We start from the raw sequence: 22,409 nt of genomic DNA on the forward strand, positions 1-22,409 counted from the left end.
CTGGACGCGAATGAGTGGATAGGTCGGGGCGGGACTATCGTCTGGGGGCGGACCTATGTCTGTGGGGCGGACATAGGTCTGTGCTGGCTAGTCTGTGGGCGAGACTAGTCATGTGGGCGACTAGTCTGTGGGCATGGACAGGTCTGTGGGCGGACCACCCCTAGGCTTGTGGCGGGAGCTACGTCTGTGTGAAATCGCATGGAGCGAAGAGAGAGCAGAGAGTTGACTCAGTAGCGGGTAACTATCAAATGCCATTCCACAACGCGTCATCACTTAACGAGTGAAACATTACCATACCATTATAGAAGGCCAACTAAAACTCAAAAGCTGTCGTGCATCAATACCGTATAGAAAAGTACGCATACCTCCAGCCACAAATGTCTCACACATTCAAAACCTCAACCAAATGTGATTAATTAGGATCAGTTATAATATATAGAAAAAACACTAGACTTATCATTGTTGGATATATGACTGTGTCTGTATTAGACAGATGATACAACTACACACGTGCCTGTGTGTATTGAGACAGCGATACAAACATTCACACAGTGAACCGTGTTGTTATTGAGACAGGATACAAACATACACTTAGACCTTGTCGTGTCTGTTGATTGAGACAGGGATACAAACATACACATAAGAACCTGTGTCTGTTGATTGAGACAGGGATACAAACATACACAGATGAACCTGTGCATGTATGTGATGACTATGAATCTACTATATGAATTGATACTGTTTATTCTCCCTTCTACCAGTCACCTTATCTCCCTTATTTTTCTTCCTCGTTATCTCTCTCTCCTTCACTCCCTCTCTCTGTCTGCCACTCTCTTCCCCTTACACACACCTTCCAAACATTGTCTTTTTTTGTGTTTGCCTGTTTCAAATTTAACGATTGTTCTTTATTGGCGTAACTATGTTAGAGTGAGTATTGCCAAAGCAAAGAGAAACAGAGCAGTGTTATCGTGACAGAGCAAAGAGAGCATTGATACGTGTTGGCCACATTTATACGAGGGTTATCTATCTCTTGATCTGTAGTGGATAGGATAGATGAAACGATAAGTATCTGTCAAGGCCCACGTAGAATGTGATTACAAGCAGCAGTAGTTCCTGGTTTTTGGATTTCGTCGTTGATCATTTGGAAAATCAAGATTGGGAGAAGGCTGTGCTTAAACTGGTGCCGTGATTTTCAAGCCTGTGTGCGGATGATAAATGCTTTCCACTAGATTCCACAGCCACAAAGTCAAAATAGGCTGAAATTCCTGAAAACAGAACCTTTGGCCATGATAAACACGGGTGAAATTAGCGGAACAGAGGGGTTTGGCCGATAGTTTCCGTTTACGAGAGAGGAGACTTCACTTCCTTTCTTCACACAAAGGTAATCACAATTGTTAACGGCATCCACCCAGAAGTAAAACAGGAAATGACAAACTTTCGCAAAATAATTTTACTTCTGGGTAACCAAGATTATCTATATCTTTATTACAGTGGAGAGAGGCCATCTAATGCTGCTGAGAGCAACACCAAAATATACAGTATTTCCCCCTTTATTTCCAACCTTTCACTCTTTTTACCCCTCCCTTCTCTCCATATCCCCCTCTCTTTCCCCACTCTCAAGCTAAATATTAATGTCAGCTTATATTTATTCTCTCTGTTTCTCTCTCTGTCTCTCTCTCTCTCTGTGTCTGTCTCTCTCTGTCTCTGTGTCCAGGTTGACTCCAGAGGACAAGCGTCTGTTGTGGGAGAAGCGTTCGTTCTGCCAGTCAGAGAGTGGTGCCCTGCCCCTGGTGCTGGCTAGTGCCCCCCGCTGGGAGTGGGCATGTCTGTCAGATATCTATGCCCTGCTCCGCCAGTGGGCATGTCTCAACCACCACCACGCACTGGGCCTGCTGCATGCCACGTAAGGGGACTGTGTGTTTGSATGTGTGCATGTGGTTGCCAGGCAATGGTTTCTGGGGCAACACTTGCCAAGGAAACCGTCACAACCTTGTCATGATGTGTTCAGACTGGAGGTGTTCATGTGGACCACAGACATGCTGGCAGTTTGGGGTCATGGTCAGAGATGGGAGTGGACCTGACAGGCTTAGAATCCTGTTCTGGAACATAAATACCAAATACCAACCAGCAGGACAACATACATGACATCACATGCATCATCCTCTTTTAAAAATGACAGTTCAATGATTAATGAGGTCCAAGCTTGATCTCTCAAATCTTTATTTATTTTGGATTGAAACAATTTAATAATATAATGCCAAATGTATTGAATGTGTATTAGGTTCCCTGATCAGGAGCTGAGGCATACTGCAGTACAGTGGATGGACTCTATCTCTGACCCTGAGCTGCTGGACTTCCTACCACAGCTGGTGCAGGTAACACTGTACCAATGCCTTATGATTACCATACAAACACCTCGTTAGAGGGCTATGTGGAGCATCTAACCAACTCTCTCAATCCGTCTCTCTCGCCCTCGCGCTGTCTCGCAGGCTCTGAAATATGAGTGTTACCTTGATAGCCCGTTGGTACGTTTCCTGCTACGGAGAGCCATAGGGGACATGCGCATCGCACACTATCTCTTCTGGTGAGACTTACACACATATCAGCTCATGCATCAAGACACACTCAGCCTTCCTTTTGTCTTCACACACAACCTGATGTAGGCTCACAGACACACGCGCCGCCTGATGTAGGCTCACAGACACACAACCTGATGTAGGCTCAACAGACACACAACCTGATGTAGGCTCACAGACACACAACCTGATGTAGGCTCACAGACACACAACCTGAGTAGGCTCACAGACACACAACCTGATGTAGGCTCACAGACACACAACCTGATGTAGGCTCACAGACACACAACCTGATTAGGCTCACAGACACACGCAACCTGATGTAGGCTCACAGACACACGCAGCCTGATGTAGGCTCACAGACCACGCGCAGCCTGATGTAGGCTCACAGACACACGCGCAGCCTGATGTAGGCTCACAGACACACGCGCCGCCTGATGTAGGCTCACAGACACACGCGCCGCCTGATGTAGGCTCACGACACACGCGCCGCCTGATGTAGGCTCACAGACACACGCGCCGCCTGATGTAGGCTCACAGACACACGCGCAGCCTGATGTAGGCTCACAGACACACGCGCCGCCTGATGTAGGCTCACAGACACACGCGCCGCCTGATGTAGGCTCACAGACACACGCGCAGCCTGATGTAGGCTCACAGACACACGCGCAGCCTGATGTAGGCTCACAGACACACGCGCAGCCTGATGTAGGCTCACAGACACACGCGCAGCCTGATGTAGGCTCACAGACCACACGCGCAGCCTGATTAGGCTCACAGACACACAACTGATGTAGGCCCACAGACACACGTGCAGCCTGATGTAGGCTCACAGACACACGCGCAGCCTGATGTAGGCTCACAGACACACGCGCCGCCTGATGTAGGCTCACAGACACACGCGCGCCTGATGTAGGCTCACAGATCACGCGCAGCCTGATGTAGGCTCACAGACACACGCGCAGCCTGATGTAGGCTCACAGACACACGCGCAGCCTGATGTAGGCCCACAGACACACACGCGCAGCCTGATGTAGGCCCACAGACACACGCGCAGCCTGATGTAGGCCACAGACACACGCGCAGCCTGATGTAGGCCACAGACACACGCGCAGCCTGATGTAGGCTCACAGACACACCCAGCTGATGTAGGCTCACAGACACACAACCTGATGTAGGCTCACAGACACACACCTGATGTAGGCTCACAGACACACAACCTGATGTAGGCTCACAGACACAAACTGATGTAGGCTCCAGACACACAACCTGATGTAGGCTCACAGAACACACGCAACCTGATGTAGGCTCACAGACACACGCCAGCCTGATGTAGGCTCACAGACACACGCGCAGCCTGATGTAGGCTCACAGACACACGCAGCCTGATGTAGGCTCACAGACACACGCGCCGCCTGATGTAGGCTCACAGACACACGCGCCGCCTGATGTAGGCTCACAGACACACGCGCCGCCTGATGTAGGCTCACAGACACACGCGCAGCCTGATGTAGGCTCACAGACACACGCGCAGCCTGATGTAGGCCCACAGACACAGCGCAGCTGATGTAGGCCCACAGACACACGCGCAGCTGATGTAGGCCCACAGAACACGCGAGCCTGATGTAGGCCCCACAGACACACGCGCAGCCTGATGTAGGCCCACAGACACACGCGCAGCCTGATGTAGGCTCACAGACACACGCGCAAGCCTGATTGTAGGCTCACAGACACACGCGCAGCCTGATGTAGGCCTCACAGACACACGCGCAGCCTGATGTAGGCTCACAGACACACGCGCAGCCTGATGTAGGCCACAGACACACGCGCAGCCTGATGTAGGCCCACAGACACACGCGCAGCCTGATGTAGGCCACAGACACACGCGCAGCCTGATTAGGCTCACAACACACGCGCAGCCTGATGTAGGCTCACAAGACACACGCGCAGCCTGATGTAGGCTCACAGACACACGCGCAGCCTGATGTAGGCTCACAGAAACACCACCTCTTAACATAGATATGAGGCAATTCATGACTCACATTCGCTCACAGAAACACCCAATAAAAAAGTAAAGTACAGCATTCCATACATGACAATGCTGTAATGTCGGACAATGTCATTGATGCTCTGTCTTCAGTAGGGCAAACATGTTTCCACCTGCTGGACAGATTGGGAAATACTTAAACAAACTCACTGGATGATGCATAAAAAAATATTCTTAAAATATAGTTAACACGATTACATCAGGGCCCATATTCATAAGAAGTAGGATTGCTGATCTGGGATCAGGTCCACCCTGTTAACCATTATGATTTAAAGGCTAAATTGATGCTAGAGGAGCACTCAGAGATGCTTCATGAATACGGGCCCTGAACACAAAGTACACATTTGTTAAATGCTGACATGTATAAATGTACACAGTACTGCACAGTGGACCACATAGTCAGATACATTTCCTCTGTCTCCCAGGTTGTTGAAGGATACTCTGCAGGACAGCCAATTCAGTGGGAGGTACCAGCACCTGTTAGCAGGCCTGCTGTGCTGTGTGGGTCGGGGTCTTCGAGAGGAGTTTGACAGACAGTGCTGGCTGGTCACCATCCTGGCTAAAGTAGCTCAACGTGTGCGGGACACCTCTCCCTCCAGCAGACAGGCCATCCTTCGAGAGGGACTGGAGGAGGTCAGGGAGTTCTTCTCTGTCAGTAGCAGCTGRCGTCTCCCCCTCAACCCTGGCATGCTGGTCAAAGCCATCAACATACAGGTACGTGTTTGTGTTAGTGTGCGTGCGTACGTGTGTGTGTGTTTGCTCCTGTGTGTTTTACTGTGTGTGTGTGTGTGTGTGTGTGTTTTACTCCTGTCTGTTTGTGAGCTCGTGTCTGTGTGTGATCTCTGTCTGCAGTTGTGTTCTTACTTCAACTCCAACGCCGTGCCGCTCAAACTGTCCTTCCAGAACCTGGATCCTCTGGGAGACAACATCAATGTCATCTTCAAGGTAAACATTTCAAACACCACTGAATCAGAGAGCCACTTAAGACTACTGAGATGCAGCCACTGTTTTACTCTACTGAATCAACAATCCACTTAAATGTGCCTTTCTGAACCCTTGTTGACCTTCGACCTCTGTGACCGCTGTATCTTCTGACCTCTGCTCTCAAGTCAGGTGACGACCTGCGCCAGGACATGCTGACCCTGCAGATCATCCGCATCATGAACAAGATCTGGATCCAGGAGGGGCTGGACATGAGGATGGTGATCTTCAGATGTTTTTCTACCGGACGAGGCAGAGGTAAGGAGGGAGGGGGAGAGAGCGAGAGGTTCCTGTTTTGATTGATTTAATAAAGTGAGTTAGGTCTGCTTTATACCAAATTAGCATACCCCCTGAGTGTCTTCCCTGTTTTACTTCTGGTAGTTTGGTGGATGGGAATACCAGCTCTCTCTAACTTAGAGGGCAACCAGTGGGTTCATCTCCTTTTTACCATGTTTCTTGTAGGTTGACAATGTCTATAGGATGACAATGTGTGTATTTCTGATTTATTTGGGGAAAGTAGAATAAGCTTTTTCAGTCACTCCATTGAGTGCTGTGGCCTGCCTTTCCTCCTGTGCTCTCACGTCATTTTTGCCTGTGTGTATTATTATCAAATCAAAATTAAATTAAATTTTATTTGTCACATGTGCCGAATACAACAAGTGTAGACTTTACTGTGAAATGTTTACTTACAAGCCCTTAACCAACAGTGCAGTTCAAGAAGAAAATATTTACCAAGTAGACTAAAATAAAAAGTCATAATAAAAGTAACACAATAAGAATAACGAGGCTATATACAGGGGGCACCGGTACCGAGTCAGTGTGCGGGGTTACATGCTAGTTGAGGTAATCTGTATGTAGGTGGGGGCGAAGTGATGATGCATAGGTAACAAACAAACAGCGAGTGTACAAAAGGTAGGGGGGGGGTCAATGTAAATTTTCCGGTGGCGATTTTATTAATTGTTCAGCAGTCTTATGGCTTGGGGATAGAAGTTGTTGAGGAGCCTTTTGGTCCTAGACTTGGCGCTCCGGTACAGCTTGCCGTGCGGAAGCAGAGAAAACAGTCTAACTTGGGTGACTGAAGTCTCTGACAATTTTATGGGCTTTCCTCTGACACCGCCTATTATATACAGTTGAAGTCAGAAGTTTACATACAACTTAGCCAAATACATTTATACATTTATATAAATACATTTAATACATTTATTCACAATTCCTGACATTTAATCCTAGTAAAAATTCCCTGTTTTAGGTCAGTTAGGATCACCACTTTTTTTATTTTAAGAATGTGAAATGTCAGAATAATAGTAGAGAGAATGATTTATTTCAGCTTTTATTTACTTCATCACATTCCCAGTGGGTCAGAAGTTTACATACACTCAATTAGTATTTGATAGCATTGATTTTACATTGTTTAACTTCGGTCAAAAGTTTTGGGTAGCCTTCCACAAGCTTCCCACAATAAGTTGGGTGAATTTTGGCCCATTCCTCCTGACAGAGCTGGTGTAACTGAGTCAGGTTTGTAGGCCTCCTTGCTCGCACATGCTTTTTCAGTTCTGCCCGCAAATGTTCAATGGGATTGAGGTCAGGGCTTTGTGATGGCCACCTCAATACCTTGACTTTGTTGTCCTTAAGCCATTTTGCCACAACTTTGGAAGTATGCTTGGGGTCATTGTCCATGTGGAAGACTCATTTGCGACTAAGCTTTAACTTCCTGACTGATGTCTTGAGATGTTGCTTCAATATATACACATACTTTTCCTTTCTCATGAAGCCATCTATTTTGTGAAGTGCACCAGTCCCTCCTGCAGCAAAGCACACCCACAACATGATGCTGCCACCCCTGTGTTTCACGGCTGGGATGGTGTTCTTTGGCTTGCAAGCCTCCCCCTTTTCCTCTTAACATAACGATGGTCATTATGGCCAAACAGTTCTGTTTTTGTTTCATCAGACCAGAGAACATTTCTCCAAAAAGTAAAATCTTTGTCCCCATGTGCAGTTGCAAACCATAGTCTGGCTTTTTTATGGTGGTTTTATAGCAGTGGCTTCTTCCTTGCTGAGCGGCCTTTCAGGTTATGTCGATATAGGACTCGTTTTACTGTGGATATAGATACTTTTATACCTGTTTCCTCCAGCATCTTCACAAGTCCTTTGCTGTTGTTCTGGGATTGATTTGCACTTTTCGCACCAAGGTACGTTCATCTCTAGGAGACAGAACGCGTCTCCTTCCTGAGGGGTATGACGGCTGCATGGTCCCAAGGTGTTTATACTTGAGTACTATTGTTTGTACAGYTGAACGTGGTACCTTCAGGCGTTTGGAAATTGCTCCCAAGGATGTACCAGACTTGTGGAGGTCTCCAATTTGTTTTCTGAGGTCTTGGCTGATTTCTTTTGATTTTCCCATGATGTCAAGCAAAGAGGCACTGAGTTTGAAGGTAGGCCTTGAAATACATCCACAGGTACACCTCCAATTGACTCAAATTATGTCAATTAGCCTCAGCAGAAGCTTCTAAAGCCATGACATAATTTTCTGGAATTTTCCCAGCTGTTTAAAGGCAGTCAACTTAGTGTATGTAAACTTCTGACKCACTGGAATTGTGATACAGTGAATTATAAGGGAAATAATCTGTCTCTAAACAATCGTTGGAAAAATTATTTGTGTCATGCACAAAGTCGATGTCCTAACTGACCTAAGTRGGGAAATTTGTGGAGTGGTTGAAAAAATAGTTTTAATGACTCCAACCTAAGTGTATGTTAACTTCTGACTTCAACTGTAGGTCCTGGATGGCAGGAAGCTTGGCCACGGTGATGTATTGGGCCATTCGCACTATCCTCTGTAGCGCCTTACTGTCAAATGCCGAGCAGTTTTCATTGTTGGGGTTCGTTTCCTTGTTCCTTGTCAATCATTGGTGAAATCAGCATTATGACAATATCTTTAATTAAATCATTAGAAAATCTTTATTAATGCAATTGCAGACAGAAGTTGACAACAGGAAGATAACGCATGTTTCCAAGTAAGTTCTGCATCAAAGAAAAGGTCCCATCTTATTTTATCAAACCTGAAATCCTGCCCTCGTGATGTCACTGCCTACGTCATTATCTTTTACTCATGAGACCAAAACCATGCCTACAAAGCTATATAAACAAGGCTTTTAGTGTGTTATCTAAAAGCTTAGCAGTAAATGTCCAAGTTGATTTATAGTGGAGTGTCTGAGTAGTCTTATCTCCTACACTCCCCTGCAGAGTTCTGTCTCAGTCACACATTTCTCAGACAGTTTCTTTATAAGAGAGAGAGAACTAGAAAACCACTGTGGAACAATATTAAAACCTCATAATGTGTATATATATTGTTAATCTGTAGTCTAGGACCCTATAAATGTAAAGAGGGAGGGGTCTTATAACCCCTGTTCTATTAATACAACATAAGCATAATAAATTATTCTAATACATCAATCATTTGGTACAGCCCCAATCATGACCCCTAGGTGAACTTCTAACACCATACCAGGCGGTGATACAACCGGTCAGGATGCTCTTAATGGTGCAGCTGTAGAACTTTTTGAGGATCTGGGAACCCATGCCAAATCTTTTCAGTCTCCTGAGGGGGGAAAGGTTTTGTCGTGCCCTCTTCACGACTGTCTTGGTATGTTTTGACCATGATAGTTCGTTGGTGYTATGGACACCAAGGAACTTGATACTCTCGACCCGCTCCACTACAGCCCCGTCGATGTTAATGGGGGCCTGTTCGGCCCGCCTTTTGCTGTAGTCCACGATCAGCTCCTTTGTCTTGCTCACATTGAGGGAGAGGTTGTTGTCCTGGCACCACACTGCCAGTTCTCTGACCACCTCCCTATAGGCCATCTCATCGTTGTCGGTGATCAGGCCTACCACTGTTGTGTCGTCAGCAAACTTAATGATGGTGTTGGAGTTGTGTTTGGTCACACAGTCGTGGGTGAACAAGGATTACAGGAGGGGACTAAGTACACACCCCTGAGGGGCCCAAGTTTTAAGGATCAGCGTGGCAGACGTGTTGTTGCCTACTCTTACCACTTGGGGGCGGCCCGTCAGGAAGCCTAAGATCACCTTGCGCAATGCCAAGCGTTGGCTGGAGTGGTGTAAAGCTCACCGCCATTGGACTCTATAGCAGTGGAAACACGTTCTCTGGAGTGATGAATCACGATTCACCATTTGGCATTGCGACGGACGAATCTGGGTTTGGCGGATGCCAGGAGAACGCTACCTGCACCAAAGCATGGTGCCAACTGTAAAGTTTGGTGGAGGAGGAATAATGGTCTGGGGCTGTTTTTCATGGTTCAGGCTAGGCCCCTTTGTTCCAGTGAAGGGAAATCTTAACGTTATAGCATACAATGACATTCTAGACGATTCTGTGCTTCCAACTTTGTGGCAAAAGTTTGGGGAAGGCCCTTTTCTTGTTTCAGCATGACAATGCCCCTTTTGCACAAAGCGAGGTCCATAGAGAAATGGTTTGTCGGTGTGGAAGAACTTGATTGGCCTGCTCTGACCTCAACCCCATCGATCACTTTTGGGATGAATTGGAACACCGACTTACTCGGCCAACAGCAGTCCCCGACATCACTAGTGGCTGAATGGAAGCAAGTCCCCGCAGCAATATTCCAACATCTAGTGGAAAGCCTTCCCAGAAGAGTGGAGGCTGTTATAGCAGCAAAGGGGGGACCAACTCCATATCAATGCCCATGATTTTGGAATGAGAAGTTCGACGAGCAGGTGTCCACATACACTACATAACCAAAAGTATGTGTCTCTCTCTCGCCCTCCTCTCTTTCTCCTCTCTCGCTCTCCTCTCTTTCTCATCTCTCTCTCTCTCTTCTCTCCTCTCTCTCTCTCAGGTATGGTGGAGATGATTCCCCAGGCTGAGACTCTGAGGAGGATCCAGGGGGAACATGGAGTGACTGGTTCCTTTAAGGACCGAACCCTGGCTGACTGGCTACAGAAACACAACCCCACAGAGGACGAGTATGAGAAGGTACAGTCAGACACATGTGCACGCAAGCACAAACTATCACTCACTCAAGCACACACACKCACTCGCCCACTCTCTCAACCTCCCACCAACACTCTCGTCGTACACACTTTGACCTGTAACCTCTGACCCTGTGCTGTGTCCTGCTAGGCTGTGGAGAACTTTATCTACTCGTGCGCAGGCTGCTGCGTGGCCACCTACATCCTGGGTATCTGTGACCGCCACAATGACAATATCATGCTAAAGACCAGCGGTCACATGTTCCACATCGACTTTGGCAAGTTTTTAGGACACGCCCAGATGTTTGGCAACATCAAACGGTGAGCCCGGGAGGGCGCTGGGAAATGTATGCCCAACTTCAATTTCAAATCTAGATGTAGTCCCTATTGTGAGGACAGAGGAACGTAACTTTTCCCACTGTCTTTGTTTTTGGTTTAGTCTTTAGCTGATTGGCAGATAGACAGATGGTTCTGTTCCTGTTGGTAGAGACCAATGGCCCTGTGTTCTGATTGGTATTTATCTGTGTGTATTTGTGATTGGCAGAGACCGTGCTCCGTTTGCGTTCACCTCTGACATGGCCTATGTCATCAACGGAGGAGACAAACCTTCCAGTCGTTTCCATGACTTTGTGGACCTGTGCTGTGAGGCCTACAACCTCATCCGCAAACACACACACCTCTTCCTCAACCTACTGGGACTGGTACGTATACATACACGTGTGTGTGTGTGTGTACGAACACACACACACTGATGTCTTCCTTTGTGTCCTGTATAGATGTTGTCATGTGGCATTCCTGAGCTGTCAGACCTGGATGATCTGAAGTATGTCTACGACGCCTTGAGACCTCACGAGTCTGAGGCTGACGCTACAATGTACTTCACCAGGTACACGCACACAGTATATTCTATATATTTTTTATTTAACATTTATTTAACTAGGCAAGTCAGTTAAGAAGAAATTCTTATTTATAATGACGGCCTAGGAACAGTGGGTTAACTGCCTTGTTCAGCGGCAAAACGACAGATGTTTACCTTGTCAGCTCGGGGATTCGATCTAGCAACCTTTCGGTTACTGGCCCAACGCTCTAACCACTAGGCTACCCGCTGCCCCTATATAGACTTACAGTATAAACCGTACAGACATAGACTGTGTGGTCTCTTGTCTGACTCATCTCTCGCTTTCTCTCTCTCTCTCCCTCCTCTCTCTGTCCCTCTCTAGGTTGATAGAGTCCAGTCTGGGCAGTGTTGCAACTAAGTTGAACTTCTTCATCCATAACTTGGCCCAGATGAAGTTTGCCTCATCTGAGGAGCATCCTGTCCTCTCCTTTGCCCCTCGGGTTTACACCCTCAAGACTGATGGACTCATCCGCAACCTCTTTGTCTGCCGACACATACGAACGTACAGCTCCAGCAAAGGATACGTAAGTCTACAGTCATATACACCTACAGTCCTCGTAAATTAAACCTATGTGTAAATCAGTTACATGTTCATATAGGCCCAGCAAGGGATATGTCCACTATACTACATACGCACATACAGCCCCAGCAAATAATAAAAGAATACGTACGTCTACAGTCATACAATATACTACGTATCCACACACAGCCCCAGAAAATTAATGCTATGTAAGTCTACAGTTGGCTACACACACATGCACCTACACTTTAGTATAAGCCCAGCAACAAATACAAAAGACAAACTGTCTCTCCCTAACCTTAACCCACAAAGGATGCATCACGTAAGGCTGGAGTCATGTAAGATCAACTGTATAGTGTATGTGTGTCTCTCCCCACAGGCATTTGTGGTGAAGGTGGAGCGAGAGGGCCAGCAGGGGTCAGTGTTGGTCCAGAGGAGCTTTGAGGAGTTCTATGAACTACACAGTAAACTACGCCTCGTCTTCCCCTCATCCAAACTACCCAGGTAACACACACACACTGATCATGTACAGAACATCACCCTTCTCTTGAAACAACAACAGTAACTAAAACTAGTAATAGAGGAATAGTGATAATCATTGGAGTCTAAATAACTGTAGGAAATGATGTCACTGGTATCTGTAACTATCCACCTCATTTTCCAACACTTTGAAAACACGGAAGCCAAACGCGGCAACTATGGATACAACTTCCTCCGCGCTCGCACATGATCATAATTCATATGTGCGCCACTAGAAATCCCTGTATTTACCTGTTTCTGTTAACTGATATATCATGACAGAATACACCATATTACTGTCCTGCTAATGTGTCTGGACCTTGTGAACTGCAGTGAATAAACCCATAACTGATCCAAATGGTTTTTCCAATCAGGCAGGCTAGATGGAGTTATTTCTAAATGAACATACATTCTATGGTAGAAAATGGCAAGATTATGTTTTAATACTGTTTATGCATCGAATAAGATTCCTCAGTACTGTCTCATCTGTGTCTGTGGGACTGAGTTGGGGCTTGGCGCTAGCAATTGATTTATGATCGCTTGGTGATAGAGCCTGCAGTCCATTGAATGATTAGTGTCTGTGTAATGCTGGCCTGTGTGCCAGGGCCAGGTGAACCCTCCCTCCAGTTTCTCTCTCACATGCAGATGAACACTGGACTTGTTGCATTAGTATCTGTGTGTTAAGGAGAGTGAAACTGAAAAAATAACCCTGTATAAACAAGCAGTAAATGACCTAGAGGCAGAAACCTGGCGCAATGTAAATCTTGCTGTCCGTTGCTTGATAGCACAATGTACCTTTGTATAATTCTACACATCTGTTGTTTGTCATGAACATTCAGGAGGATGTACTTTGCTATAAAGAGCTGTAACCCAAATCTGCTCGTTGGGCTATCAACGATTATCGATGGGTGGTTGTTGACCAGCTCAATTATTGCAATTCTTCATCGATAATAAAGGTTGATTGTTTGAAGAAATAACAAAGTCTCTCTCACTTGGTTAGAATTTCCACCACAATTAAAAAAACAGGCTTTTGAGCAGTTATTCAAATGACAGGCTATTCACTGCAGTTTACAGCCTAGACCAGAGTTTTGTTACTCACTTGAAAACAATAATAACATTCTTCATTTCATTGTGTTCTAGCCTAGGTAGAATACATTTCTTGTCCCTAAAAACTGAAACAATAGGGTGTGTTTTCTAGCTGTTAGCTGGGGACTGGGAAGGAGCGCTCAGCACAGCCTCAGGAGCACACATAGTGTAGGCAGCTACCTAGGATTTCTTTATCTGATAAACCTTTTTTTACTTTCACTGTGTAGATTGACTGGATATATTCACTTGTAGTGTGAAGCCTAACATTGAGCTAATGAATTATTGGCTAATATGCATCCACTTCTAACTTAGTCTACAGCCTGTCTGTTTTCACTGTTCTGTTGCGCAATTATGCACCTGGCCTTTTCACTGCCACAGCTATTCCTTTTAATTATTGTAGAGTCCCAGGAAAAGCCAGACTACAAAAGCTTGTTGGACACATTTCAACATATTTTCTTTAGCCTACTAATAGTCTATTGGAGGGGAGATGCACGTTTGCTCTTGCTGGCTGAATATAAAATAGGCTACAGCATTCACGGGCAGGGAGTTGGAAAGGAGAAGCCAATATTTTACTACAGTAGGCCTATCTTAACACCAGGCTACATCCTGACAAAATACACTGTATGAGTCACCTGCTAATGTACCTTTCTAGACCTTCTAAACTGTCAAGAAGAGACCCAAATAGTTGCATACTCAGGCCTAGGCTGTTGGCCTAGGCTGTTATTTCGGCATGAGCAGTTATTCAAATTAGCCTACATCACATCAGTTTACAGCCTATGGACAATAATTGTGTATTCACTTGATAACAATAATACGTTCCTCATTGCGCTGTGTTGTTGTAGCCCAGGTATAATAATTGTATTGTCTAAAAACGTAGGCCACAGAGCACAGCCTGGAAGAACCCACTACAGATCTGCCATTTCATAATCTGTCAAATTATATGTCTTGTACTTTGACAGGTAAATATTTAGCCTATAGCCCTAATATTTAGCTAATTATTAGCCTAATATCGAGCTAATGTTTAGCTTCTTACTTTGGCTACACATCACTAGACTCTCTTCCAGCTGTTTCCGTGTGCAACAGGCTATTGCCTATGCAAGCCTTTCCACAATAGGCCATTTCTCTTCTCGTAAAATCTCAGGAAAAGCTACAAAAGATACAGTAGGACATTTATTTTCATTTTTTATATTAGGCCTAATAGCCTATTTGGGGAAAGAAGCAGGCTTGGTCTTGCTAATTGCTGAATGTAGAACAAGCCTACAGCATAGAATATGCATGTTGAGGAGAGAGTGCCCATGTGATCACTTTTGGCCGGTTATGATTACATTGTTGCACTGATACATTGCAAATAATTGCACAGGACATACAGAGATGAGCACAGTGAAAAGTAAGAACCAAAGGAATTGACAACTATTAGAAAAATGGAAATCACTTCAAACCACTTGAGCAACAAGGCAATGACATGCTGTAAAAGATGCACAAGCTTAACAGAGTTTGTTGAATTGCTACATTTCAATACAAGTGAGTATATTATTTTTCATTAGACCTCCATGTACATTGAAGTATTGTTTGCAGTTTTCACTATGACAATGAACACACCCTMAAAGCACTGAATGGTCTGAACCAGTATCTGTGTTAGAGACCCCATGAATGGTCTTGTTACCACCTTATTATAAGCAGTGGAATGTGTTGATCAGTTGATTGACAGGTGTAGGACTGTAGAATGATCAACTATAAAATGTCCTCTTGTGTGGATGCTCACCAGCGTTTTATAGTTATGTAGCCTATAGTTTATCATTACAATTATGGTTATAGTTATTGGCTTGGTGTATGGCCCGGGCCTTAACTCTGACAACTAACGTTATTATCACAACAGAACTAGCCTACCAGTAGGACTAGCGAACTTAAATGAAATAAAATTACACTTATGCTTGTTTACTTTACTTTTATACTCTATGAATTGACTTTCAAATAATTTCCTCTGGCAAGTTTTCCACTGGCACGCTGCAGTAGGGAAGTAAAGTGAAAGTGAAATCCATCACTTCCGTTATTTGGCTGTGCCCATAGCAATGTTTGAAAATGAGGTGGATACTAACTAACTGTAACAACTGTAAAGTGAAATCATAGCAATATCCTTTGATCAGTGGTGGAAAAAGTACCCAATTGTCATACTTAAAGATTTCATTTATCCCTTATTTACCAGGTAAGTTGACTGAGAACACATTCTCATTTACAGCAACGACCTGGGGAATAGTTACAGCGGAGATGAATGCGCCAATTGTAAGCTGGGGATTAATAGGTGACCGTTGTTTTTATGTGAATAACTTACATCGGAGAGTTTGGTAAAGTTCAAGCATAATCCTTTACTCAGGTATTACATGTTACAGGTCACGACATCCTAATCAGACATTCATAATGCACCTGTTTATATATCCTAGATAGGTGCCCCACTAGTGCCATCTCTGGGTTGGCATTATGCCCATTATCTTAACAAACGTGATGGTATGAGGGCCAGATTGGGAATTTCGCCAGGACACCGGGGTTAACACCCCTACTCTTACGATAAGTGCCATGGGCTCTTTAGTGACCACAGAGAGTCAGGACACTCGTTTAACGTCCTATCCGATGGACGGCACCCTACACAGGGCAATGTCTCAAATCACTGCCCTGGGGCGTTGGGATATTTATTTTTAGACCAGGGGAAAGGGTGCCTCCTACTGGCCATCCAACACCACTTCCAGCAACATCTGGTCTCCCATCCAGGAATTGACCAGGACCAACCTTGCTTAGCTTCAGAAGGAAGCAAGCCAGCAGTGGGACGCAGGGTGGTATGCTGCTGGCAAGTTACCTTAATAGAAAATGAGTCAAGTAAAAGTGAAAGTCACCCTAAAATACTACTTGAGTAAAATTCTAAAAGTATTTGGTTTTAAATATACTTAAGTATCAAAAAGAAATGTAATTGCTAAAATATACTTAAGTATCAAAAGTATAAATCATTTCAAATTCCTTATATTAAGCAAACCAGATGGCACATTTTTCTTGTATTTAAATTTTTTCTCCCCAATTTTCGATCTTGTCTCATCGCTGCAACTCCCCAACGGGCTCGGGAGACGAAGGTCGAGTCATGGGTCTTCCCGAAACATGACCCTCCAAACCGCACCTGCTTAACCCGGAAGCCAGCCGCACCAATGTGTCAGAGGAAACACTGTTCACCTGACAAACAAGGTCAGCCTACAGGCGCCCGGCCCGCCACAAGGTGTCGCTAGAGCGCGATGAGCCAAGTAAAGCCCCTCCAGCCAAGCCCTCCCCTAACCCGGACGATGCTGGGCCAATTGTGCGCCGCCCTATGGGACTCCTGATCACGGCCGGTTGTGATACAGCCCGGGAAAGAACCAGGGTCTGTAGTGATGCCTCTAGCAGACCGCTGCGCCACCCGGGAGCCCCTCTTGTATTTTTTTCAATTTACGGATAGCCAGGGCACACTCCAACACTCAGACATCATTTACAAATGAAGCATGTGTGTTTAGTAAATCCGCTAGATCAGAGGCAATAGGGATGACCAGGGATGTTTTCTTGATAAATGTGTAACTTTGACCATTTTCCTGTCCTGCTAAGCATTCAAAAAGTAACGAGTACTTTTGGGTGTTTGGGAAAATTTATGGAGTAAAAGGTACATTATTTTCTTTAGCAATGTAGTGAAGTAAAAGTTATAAAAAATATATATAGTTGAGTAAAGTACAGATACCCCAAAAAATATCTTAACTAGTACTTTAAAGTATTTTCCTTACTTTACACCACTGCCTTTGATGCCCCCCCCCCAGTTTCCCCAGCCGGTTTTTGATTGGGCGGTCTCGAGGAGAGGCGATGGCTGATAGGAGGAAAGACGAGCTCAACGGATACGTCTGGCATCTGGTGCACGCTGCGCCCGAGGTCGCCCAGGTAACCAGTCACCTCCGACCTTTGGTTCAGGCACTCAGTGACCCCTGTTGTGTGTCTGCCATTCTATTTTAAGGTCTATTTAAAGCACTGTGTTATCACTATATTCACTAGACCAGTGGTTCTCAAACCTCTTGGTTCCCCCAGACGTGATTCCCTTACCTGATTTACCTAGTCAGGTGTTGACTCTGTTCAATCAGGTGTGCTAACTCTGGAATAGATCAAATACATGGAATGACTGGGTGTCCCAGAGTACAGGTTTGAAAACCACTAGACTGACCATGAATGTCATCCTAATTCTATATTAACAGTTAATTTTTAGTGTAAATGACTACAGTTGAAATCTGAAGTTTACATACACTCTGTTTGGAGTCATTAAAACTTGTTTTTCAACCACTCTACAAACTTCTTGTTAACAAACTATAGTTTTGGCAAGTCAGTTAGGACATCTACTGTGTGCATGACACAAGTAATTTTTCCAACAATTGTTTACAGACAGATTATTTAACTTATAATTCACTGTATCACAATTCCAGTGGGTCAGAAGTTTACTAAGTTGACTGTGCCTTTAAACAGCTTGGAAAATTCCAGAAAATTATGTCATGGCTTTAGAAGCTTCTGATAGGCTAATTGACATCATTAGAGTCAATTGGAGGTGTGCCTGTGGATGTATTTCAAGGCCTACCTTCAAACTCAGTGCCTCTTTGCTCAAATACTAATTGAGTGTACGTAAACTTCTGACCCACTGGGAATGTGATGAAAGAAATAAAAGCTGATATAAATCATTCTACTATTATTCTGACATTTCACATTCTTAAAATAAAGTGGTGATCCTAACTGACCTAAAACAGGGAACTTTTCCTTGGATTAAATGTCAGGAATTGTGAAACTGTGTTTAAATATATTTGGCTAAGGTGTATGTAAACTTTTAAACTGAATTGTTACTGTATTATTTATATAACTGCCAGTTATTTATGTGCACGGACACAGGCTCATTAAAGTGGAGGCAGAATGATCTGTGTGGAGTCAAGTCTACGTGGTTGTGGTTTCAGTATGACTGGAGAGTTTCTTAGAATTCAGCTCCTTCCTTTTAGAAGAAGCCGCATATCAGTGTTACAGCCTTAGACATACACACACAATCTGTCAGGGCGGGTACTGTAGTCACTTACCAGATCTGTCCTGCCTCTGATTGCTGGAAAACTTCCCTCTACTGTATCTCTAATAGAACAGTTTGACATCACACACACAGCTCAACTTCCATGTCAAACTTAAACACAAGCTAGAACTGCTAGCACTCCCATTTCTTTTTTTTCAGTTTGGAAATAGCGCCCACAGTGTTGGTGTGAGTTAATGTTCCACCGAGGAATGAATTATGTCTCGTGGAGGTGTCATGTTGTTTTCTGTCATTAACTGAATGTACCTCCTCCTCCTCTTCCCCTTTCTTTCTGTCTCTCGCTCTCTCTCTGTGTCTGTCTTTCTGTCTCTCTGTATCTCTTTATCTCAGTGTGACCTCATCTACACTTTCTTCCATCCTCTGCAAAGAGACGAGAAACCTGGAACAGTGGTGAACACACTGCAGAGCAAACCTGCAGGTACACCCACCCACCCACCCACAGTGTGTGATGCATCAGGTGACTCGCTGAGAGGAGATGGTTATCTATTGGAAGCCTGATTTTAACAAGATGTAACGCACAGCATATAGCTACAGGGTTAACTTTATCACTTTCTAAAACAAACAGCCACACCAAGCAGAGTCCAATGTATAGAGCCCGTGACACACTCTGTGTCCTTGGCCACCGGAATAGTAGCCTATGTGAAAATGTAACCAATCATAGACATTTTACATTTTAGTCATTTAGCAACGTTCATGGGTTAGAGGTTAAATGGAACTCCAGCTTTCAATCTGGCTGACTGGCGTTCTAATGAAGATGTATCTACAGCACATAGTATATACAGTGGGGCAAAAAAGTATTTAGTCAGCCACCAATTGTGCAAGTTCTCCCACTTAAAAAGATGAGAGGCCTGTAATTCTCATCATAGGTACACTTCAACTATGACAGACAAAATGAGAGAGAAAAATCCAGAAAATCACATTGTAGGATTTTTTATGAATTTATTTGCAAATTATGGTGGAAAATAAGTATTTGGTCACCTACAAACAAGCAAGAATTTCTGGCTTCTCACAGACCTGTAACTTCTTCTTTAAGAGGCTCCTCTGTCCTCCACTCGTTACCTGTATTAATGGCACCTGTTTGAACTTGTTATCAGTATAAAAGACACCTGTCCACAACCTTCAAACAGTCACACTCCAAACTCCACTATGGCCAAGACCAAAGAGCTGTCAAAGGACACCAGAAACAAAATTGTAGACCTGCACCAGGCTGGGAAGACTGAATCTGCAATAGGTAAGCAGCTTGGTTTGAAGAAATCACTGTGGGAGCAATTATTGGGAAATGGAAGACATACAAACCACTGATAATCTCCCTAGATCTGGGCTCCACGCAAGATCTCACCCCGTGGGGTCAAAATGATACAAGAACGGTGAGCAAAAATCCAGAACCACACGGGGGGACCTAGTGAATGACCTGCAGAGAGCTGAGACCAAAGTAACAAAAGCCTACCATCAGTAACACACTACGCGCCAGGGACTCAAATCCTGCAGTGCCAGACGTGTCCCCCCGTGCTTAAGCCAGTACATGTCCAGGCCATCTGAAGTTTGCTAGAGAGCATTTGGATGATCCAGAAGAAGATTGGAGATGTCATATGGTCAGATGAAACCAAAATATAACTTTTGGTAAAAACTCAACTCGTCGTGTTTGGAGGACAAAGAATGCTGAGTTGCATCCAAAGAACACCATACCTACTGGTGAGGGCCATGAGGGTGGAACACTACTAATCGTTTGGGGTCCTATTCTTTCTTCTCTGGGCATAAGGGACCAGACGACTGATCTCGTGGTGAAAATGGAAAGAGAATGAATGGGGGAGGCCATGTATCATCTCGTGAAAATTTTGAGTGAAAACTCCTCACCATTCCATTACAAACAGGAGGGTACCTCTCGAAAAGAATTGAAAACTGTTGTTGTGCGCTTCTTTTAACCACAGCATGATACAAGTGTCGATTCCCCCTAAACACGACCGCCCGGGGTGCAAGGCAAGAGAGTAGGACTTACCAGATGACCAGCACACACACAATTCAAGGACTGGAAGTGGTCCTATGCTCCCAGACTCTCCACGCATCGTCAACTATCCACAGAAAGAGATTATGCATTGGAGTGGAGAAAATTGGTGAAAGTCCGTGTTGCCCAGCAACAGCCCCAAAACATCACTGCTCTAGAGGAGATCTGCATGGAGGAATGGGCCAAAAATACCAGCAACAGTGTGTGAAAACCTTGTGAAGACTTACAGAAAATGTTTGACCTCTGTCATTGCCAACAAAGGGTATATAACAAAGGATTGAGAAACTTTTGTTATTGACCAAATACTTATTTTCCACCATAATTTGCAAATAAATTCATTAAAAATCCTACAATGTGATTTTCTGGAACTTTTTTCCTGATTTTGTCTGTCATAGTTGAAGTGTACCTATGATGAAAATTACAGGCCTCTCTCATCTTTTTAAGTGGGAGAACTTGCACAATTGGTGGCTGACTAAATACTTTTTTGCCCCACTGTAGGTATATAGTCACCTATCTCTGTAGATCCAGCCCTCCTTGCTCCCTGGGCCGTCACACATAAACACAATACATGTACACACACCTCCTGCCGCTATAAACACACACACACACACACACACACACACTCATACTGTATAGCCTTATTAAAATCCTACATTGAGACAATAATTCTGCTATAATCACATGCTCTGTCTCTGTTTGTCTTTCTCCCCCACCTGCAGAGATCTGTTGGGCTCCGGTCTCAGGCAAAGTGGTAGGAGAGGTCAAGCTCTCCATCTCCTACAAGAGTGACAAGCTCTTCATCATGGTCATGCACATACGAGGCCTGGTGAGTGTGTGTGTGTGCGTGTGCATGCATTCTGTGTGCGTGTGTACTTTCAGCATACTGATGCTAATTGAGAATGTAATGGTGTTGAAGACTTCTACTGTAGACTGTTATTTTAGATATATACTGTCTATCCTTCCTCCTGTGTATTTCCTAGCAACCCTTGCAGGAAGGGACAGACCCTGACCCCTATGTCAAGCTGTACCTCCTCCCAGACCCCCAGAAAACCAGCAAGAGGAAGACCAAGGCCGCGCGCCGCACTTGCAACCCCACCTACAATGAGATGGTGAGACCTAGTTGATGTGTGACTGTATATGTAACTTTGTGTATCTCGACTGTCCCTGTAGCTGGTGTATAACTCTGCGTGTCTTCTCTCTCTCTCTCTGTAGCTGGTGTATAACTCTGTGTGTCTTCTCTCTCTCTGTGTAGCTGGTGTATAACTCTGTGTGTGTCTTCTCTCTCCCTGTAGTTGGTATATGACCGTATCCCTCGCGGAGATCTGCAGCAGAGGGTTATCCACCTACGGGTACTGGGGGATGGTGCATTCTGGGAAAACACCCTGCTGGGCGAGGCCTTCATCCCCCTGAAGACTCTGACACCTGGACAGTGCTGGGCAGACTGGCACCAACTGGGCACGCCCAGCACCGACTCCACACACTGAGTGAGAGAGAGGTGGAGGGTGAGAGAGAGGGCGAGAAATTACTAATCAGGTTGGCGTGTGTGTATGTGTGTGTGTGTGTGTGTGTGCACGCGCATAGGTCTGTTCAGTTGTGAGAGTTGGTCTGGTTTATTCCCCCAATGGGGGTGTGTGTTGACTTCTATCATGCCCAGTGGGGGTGTGTGTTGACT

The 22,409-nt window shown here is 45.0% G+C and overlaps 1 protein-coding gene across 1 annotated transcript in view; it reads left to right on the forward strand.

Moving 5' to 3' along the window:
* The window catches only part of LOC111970337 (phosphatidylinositol 4-phosphate 3-kinase C2 domain-containing subunit beta-like), a 79,846-nt gene that overhangs the window by 54,032 nt on the left and 3,405 nt on the right, over window positions 1-22,409 (forward strand). The window contains 17 exon segments of the mRNA XM_023997016.2: window positions 1,715-1,903; window positions 2,282-2,375; window positions 2,490-2,584; window positions 5,049-5,337; window positions 5,476-5,568; window positions 5,733-5,862; window positions 10,470-10,606; window positions 10,754-10,923; window positions 11,147-11,303; window positions 11,379-11,488; window positions 11,823-12,024; window positions 12,400-12,524; window positions 17,447-17,564; window positions 19,066-19,153; window positions 21,457-21,563; window positions 21,718-21,846; window positions 22,030-22,409. The exon segment at window positions 22,030-22,409 is cut by the window's right edge and continues 3,405 nt beyond it. Coding sequence (XP_023852784.2) covers window positions 1,715-1,903; window positions 2,282-2,375; window positions 2,490-2,584; window positions 5,049-5,337; window positions 5,476-5,568; window positions 5,733-5,862; window positions 10,470-10,606; window positions 10,754-10,923; window positions 11,147-11,303; window positions 11,379-11,488; window positions 11,823-12,024; window positions 12,400-12,524; window positions 17,447-17,564; window positions 19,066-19,153; window positions 21,457-21,563; window positions 21,718-21,846; window positions 22,030-22,221 — 2,425 coding nt within the window. The 3' untranslated portion in view covers window positions 22,222-22,409.

Source organism: Salvelinus sp. IW2-2015, linkage group LG11, assembly GCF_002910315.2.
Source record: "Salvelinus sp. IW2-2015 linkage group LG11, ASM291031v2, whole genome shotgun sequence".
In the NCBI taxonomy this organism is placed as follows: Eukaryota; Metazoa; Chordata; class Actinopteri; order Salmoniformes; family Salmonidae; genus Salvelinus; species Salvelinus sp. IW2-2015.